Below are 5,681 nucleotides of genomic sequence, written 5' to 3' on the forward strand. Positions count from 1 at the left end.
CCCATCCCATCAGTGTGTCTAGCATCGTAGGAGGACACCTGGAGGTGTGTCTGCTAATCTCATGGGATTTGGTTGGTGTTGGTCTTTAATGAAACTCCATGGATCTAGTTTTTGTTCATCAGTTTATAGTTTGAATCTTTTTAATCTACACTTTTCTTCATTGGCACGGTTGTTGTTCTGATGCGTTGGTTCTATGAGACATTAGTATGACGACTTTTCGACTATCTACTACAACAAATTTTGCTTGGCTCCGATGAAGGAGGGGACAATGACGATGACACACCTTCGACTTACTTCACTGTTTATAATTGTCGCTAGATGGTCTTTGAACTTGGGTGTATTGTTTGCATTTTTATGTTGCTTGTACTGTCATGACAGTCAAATACAGACATGGTTAACTGTTTGTTCACTCATTTTAGTTTGTACTCCCTCCGTCCCAAAATAAGTGTCTTAAACTTAACACAACTTTATGCTAGAGCTAGTATAAAGTTGAAACAGTTATTTTGGGACGGAGGGAGTATGTAGTATGTATTAAAATATTCAAAATATTGTATCATTGAATGGATGTACTCCCTCTGTTTTTAAATATAAGTCTTTCTAGAGATTACACTACGGACTACTACAACCACCAACATTGCTTCTATCCTTGTAAAATAAATGAATCTATACTCTAAATTATATCTATATATAATTTAGTATGTAATTCATAATGAAATCTTTAAAAAACTCATATTTAGGAAGGGAGGGAGTAGTAGATAGAAAGTTTTCTCAAAAAAATTTACCTCCTTATTTTTTTTTTCCCAGAGAAATAACGGTGTTTCTTTTTTCAGTGGCTGGTCCAGCAGCGCATCAGAAGTTCAGAACCCATATCCGCATGAACACGAATCTTGAAGCACGCAGAACAAACCCCTTGCCACCCGCGGCAGCCGTCCGTTCTCCGTCCCACGCCCCTCTTCCTCCCTTCCCCTCCGCCGCCGCCACCGCCGCCGCAAAGGGAAACGCGCGAGAGAGTGGGGCGGCCGCAGCAAGCGATGCCGAACAAGCGTCAGCGAGAGGCGCGGAAGCGCTTCCGCGAGGCGAACCCCGGACTCTGTCCGCCCGCGCCCGCCCCTCCGGCCGACGGCACCAAAAAGAAGAAGAGCAAGAAGAGCATGTTCAAGAAGGTGAAGAAGACGGGAGGCGGCGGTGCAGCGGGGAGGTCGAAGCACCCGCTGCGGGTTCCCGGGATGCGGCCCGGGGAACAGTGCTTCATCTGCAAGGGCACCGACCACGCGGCCAAGAACTGCCCCGAGAAGTCCTATTGGGACAAGAACAAGGTACCAGCCCACCATTGCACGGCTAAAATTGTCCGGCGTACTATGAATTGCTGCTTGCTGTAGATTCCATGGACCTAAGAGCATTGGATGATGCCGCTGTCTTGTGGACTGGGTTTATAGCAGATTAGTGCTAGTTGGTGGCTGTAGTAGAAATACAGTGGCAGAAGCGATGCTGATTTTCCTTTAGCCTGCCTTTGCTTGGTGAGATTGTCACTAGGCGGCCTAGGAATGCGCTTGTTTTGTGTTAGCGAGTATTTACGGCTACCATAATCCATAGAAACTCACAACTCACAACTCACAACATACATCACAAGTTTGAGAACAAACATTCATCAGTTATTGTATGACGAGCTGGCAGTTCCTTGCAGTCATATGAATTATGCTAAATTATGTTCCATCATGAACTCATGATCCATTACATTAGTTGGTTTAATGTCTGATTTCACCATATGCAAGGTTTCCGTTTCCCTATCTGTTAACAGTTGTATTATTGTTCTGTTATTGCCAGATCTGCTTGCTCTGCAGGGAGCGAGGGCATAGTATGAAGAACTGCCCTGACAAAGGTGACGGGGATTTGAAGAAATTCTGCTATAACTGTGGTGAATCTGGGCATTCCCTTTCCAAGTGCCCGAAGCCCATTGAAAATGGTACTCTTCATCCATTCATGTTATGCTTAGATTACTATAGATGTGATTTCTTCATGTGATTAACATTATTCGATATGTATGCAGGCGGTACAAACTTTGCGAGCTGCTTTGTCTGCAAACAGCAGGGACATTTGAGTAAGGATTGCCCTGAAAGTACACACGGCATTTATCCCAAGGTATTCCACAGGATTCCTTGTCCCCTCTCATGAATCATGACACCACTACTACTACCAATATAAGGACATATATTTTCATTTTGTACTTAGAGTATCATGCAGAAAAACATGTCATGCTTTGAAAAAATGATTTTGGCAATGGATGCAGTTACCTACCTACTCCCTCCATCCCAAATTACTTGTCACAGAAATGGATGTATCTAGACGTATTTTTAGTTCTAGATACATCCATTTCTATCCATTTCCGCGACAAGTAATTTGGGATGGAGGGAGTACTTGTTATGATGTTTGAATTGCTTGTGTCTTGAGGAATCCAAAGAATGTTTGCTGTTTTGTGTTTCCTTTTGGGTAGTGACGCATCATGCAAACAAGTGGATATATGACCTTTCAGAGGTATAAGTATAACCACCACTTGATAAACGATAATAACCTGTTTCAAGGGCTTGGGTTTTCTGTATGAGTCCTGAGGTACAGAACCAGTTTGTTGGTGGAGCCATGCTTGTTTATAGCCCTGACTTTCTGTTGTTACTTTTGTTTCTGTTAACACTCTTCTACCTTGATTACGTTTAGTTTATTCAATCTCTGCCTTTTTTACATGGATTTTAACTCTATGTATCAATGTTAGGGTGGTTGCTGCAAGATATGTGGTGAAGTTACACACTTGGCGAGGCATTGCCCGAACAAGCGGCAGCAGTACTTTGAATCCTCGGTGGATGATGGTAAACAAACTGGAACTTCTTCCTTGACAAACCAACTTTTGCAATATCACAAGTACTGTGCATGCATTCACAACATTTGGAACGTCCACTGGAATGTGAAGTGTGTTGCAGTTGGTCTATATATATTTGAATTACCTGTTACCATCATTTAAAGTTTCACACCAAAAAAAAAATCACCTGGACAATAATACTTGTATATAAGCATGCTGGATGAACTTATGATTTCAGGTCATACAACTATTTTGTTTCTGAAGACTTGTTTGTGTTGTTGTATAAGATAGGTATATCTGTAGGCCAGACGGTGTTGTGTTGTAAGGCATAGGCTGTGGATAGGTGGACATGTTCCTTTTTCAGTCCTTAGTAAGGGTTGAGTGATGACTAATTGCGCGGACGCCAGTAACTTACTGTAGACAAGATCTAGTGCGTTGTATATGTTGAAAACTAGAGATTGTTAGTTAGCTGGTGCAACTGAATTTCTGCTGTTAGTTGTGCAGTTCATTACAGGAATTCATGTTTACTTGTTTATGTGTCGTTGTTATTTTAGGTATGAATATGGAGGGAGATTACCAGGAAGACCATACTCTGCATGGCGGGGATGATCTTGAAGATGATTTCATTGATGAAGAAGAGGTGAAAACCACCAAAACAGCTAAAGCAAAGCAACCTAGCGGTGGCGAGAAGAATGTCAGCTCAAAGTCAAAAGGAAAACAAGCTCCAAAAGTTGTAAAATTCTTTGGTTAAACAATGCCGCCATTTTTGTAGTGTGTGTCTCCTGGACAATTTTGTTTTTTGGAGGAACCCCAGCTGTGTAACTTACAATGTGATGAGAATGTATCTGTCTGCAGTGCGGCGTCGTTGGAGAAATGTCGTATGATTTAAAATGTATGATCGTCCATCAGTCCTTGTTAGGCTACGGCTATATATACGGAATTTATGATCATAATTCATGGCGTCCTACGAACAGGTGATGTGCCATGAGGAAAATGTTGAATCAATTCATGAGAACAATGTTGTTTTGTCATCATTTGGTCCAAATCGCAGCGTTGCAGCAAGTCACGAGAAAAACAATGTTTCTCTGCTGTCCGTCGTAGCCAGGGATGGAGGGGACAGAGCGATGGATGGGTGGTGGATGCGGAGCGGCTCTGGATCTCTCATTCCCCATGGCTCTCGCCAACGCGGCAAGCAAGGAGGGGACGAGCTTGGTCAACCGCCCCTCTTCTTCCTCCTCCTAAAACGGCGGCATGCATGCAATGCAAGCCTCAGGACCCCCTATATTTCGCCCGGACCCTCCTCTCCTCCGGGCCTTGAGAATCTCGCCCGCCGCCTGACGCCACCGTCGTCGCGTCCGGCGCTCCGTGCAAAGAAGAGAAAAACCCCGTCGTCTTCACCATGGTGAGCGCGCGCGCGCCTTGGATCGGTTCGGTTCTGTTCGTTTCTTCGGTTGATTCGATTGGATTGGATCCCTTGGTTGATACAGCAGTGATGATGAGGTGGTGTTTGTTGTTGTGTGTGTGGTTGGATGCAAGGCGAACTCGGCATCGGGGATGGCCGTGAGCGACGAGTGCAAGCTCAAGTTCCAGGACCTCAAGGCGAAGCGGAGCTTCCGGTTCATCACCTTCAAGATCAACGAGAACACGCAGCAGGTGGTGGTGGACAGGGTGGGGCAGCCCGGCGACACCTACGCCGACTTCACCGCCTCCATGCCCGCCGACGAGTGCCGCTACGCCGTCTTCGACTTCGACTTCGTCACCGACGAGAACTGCCAGAAGAGCAAGATCTTCTTCATCTCCTGGTACGTACGTGCGGTACCACCATTGTTTTTTATCACTGATTTTTGCTGGACGTAAGTAAGGAGATGTGAATGTGGCTGCATGCAGGTCCCCGGACTCGTCCAGGGTGAGGAGCAAGATGCTGTACGCGAGCTCCAAGGACAGGTTCAAGAGGGAGCTGGACGGCATCCAGGTGGAGCTGCAGGCCACCGAGCCCAGCGAGATGAGCATGGACATCGTCAAGGCCAGAGCCCTCTGAAACAGTCCCTCGTCGCTCCTTCCATTCCAGACTCCAAGGCCAGCAGCTGGATCCACTACACTGCATGTGCATGCCCTACGTACCCGCGCCCCCGTACCGTATGCCGTTTCCCCTCCGTCGTCGGTGTCGGAGTCTCCCTCCCCTTGTAAACTAGACATAGTTCGTCTCTCTCGTTGTCTTTCCCGTTTCCAAGATTTTAGACGGCATGCACATGTTACTTTTCCCGTTGCTGCTGAGGTGCGTACGTATATTTGTCGTGCTCCTTGTGCCACCCACTGGCTCCGCACGGGCCACGGCATTTCACGAAAAAGACGAACATTGTTGTGTCTTTTGCTCCTCGTCTCCTTATGTGCTCGTTCCAAAAGGAGCCTCACACTATCCAAAAGTTTAGATGCATTTGTCTTCTGCTAGTGATTTTAAACCTTTTACAAAGTTATGGATGCCAGAGTAAAACGTTATATGAAGAAATTACTATGTAAGGGCAACTCCAACGCGCCCATCCATTTTATACGTTCACGTCTGTTTGGACCGTGGCGAACAGAGAAGTCGTCCAACGTGCCGATTCAAACGGATGTGCGTCCGTTTTTCGTCCGTTCGCGATCCATTCTGGACGCAAATTTGGACGTCATTTGCGTCGCAGCACACACGGATCGGACACCTGTCTCGCCCGCGTGCTCCTTCCCGTGGCCTGTTAGTCGGCGTCACGGTCTTTCCTTATCCCCTTTCCCCCATCCGTCACCCGCAAACACATAAACCCTAGGCCGACGATCCCATTTTCCTCCGGCCATCCTAGCT

At 46.3% G+C, this 5,681-nt stretch overlaps 1 protein-coding gene across 2 annotated transcripts; it reads left to right on the forward strand.

Annotated features, from left to right (window-relative positions):
* The first annotated feature begins 894 nt into the window (after positions 1-894).
* Positions 895-5,284, forward strand: LOC123427547 (actin-depolymerizing factor 6). Of its 2 annotated transcripts, XM_045111623.1 has the most exons (7): positions 895-1,316; positions 1,825-1,963; positions 2,048-2,139; positions 2,765-2,858; positions 3,403-3,488; positions 4,385-4,650; positions 4,736-5,284. In XM_045111623.1, exons 1-7 carry the CDS (start codon positions 1,032-1,034, stop codon positions 4,884-4,886), a joined length of 1,113 nt encoding a protein of 370 aa, XP_044967558.1. In that variant the 5' UTR covers positions 895-1,031; the 3' UTR covers positions 4,887-5,284. The 2 variants fall into 2 exon arrangements, with proteins under 2 accessions (XP_044967558.1, XP_044967557.1); XM_045111622.1 differs by lacking the exons at positions 895-1,316; positions 1,825-1,963; positions 2,048-2,139; positions 2,765-2,858; positions 3,403-3,488 and adding an exon at positions 4,007-4,250.
* Positions 5,285-5,681: the final 397 nt, after the last annotated feature.

The sequence above is a fragment of the Hordeum vulgare genome, chromosome 2H, assembly GCF_904849725.1.
Source record: "Hordeum vulgare subsp. vulgare chromosome 2H, MorexV3_pseudomolecules_assembly, whole genome shotgun sequence".
NCBI classification, from domain to species: domain Eukaryota; kingdom Viridiplantae; phylum Streptophyta; class Magnoliopsida; order Poales; family Poaceae; genus Hordeum; species Hordeum vulgare.

Bases quoted from the DNA above. Each gene is read 5' to 3' on its own strand.
- LOC123427547 (XM_045111623.1), top strand. From the start codon at position 1,032: ATGCCGAACAAGCGTCAGCGAGAGGCGCGGAAGCGCTTCCGCGAGGCG. The intron at 3,489-4,384 runs GTGAAAACCACC...GTTGGATGCAAG, and splicing joins ATTTCATTGATGAAGAAGAG to GCGAACTCGGCATCGGGGAT. The intron at 4,651-4,735 runs GTACGTACGTGC...GGCTGCATGCAG, and splicing joins AAGATCTTCTTCATCTCCTG to GTCCCCGGACTCGTCCAGGG.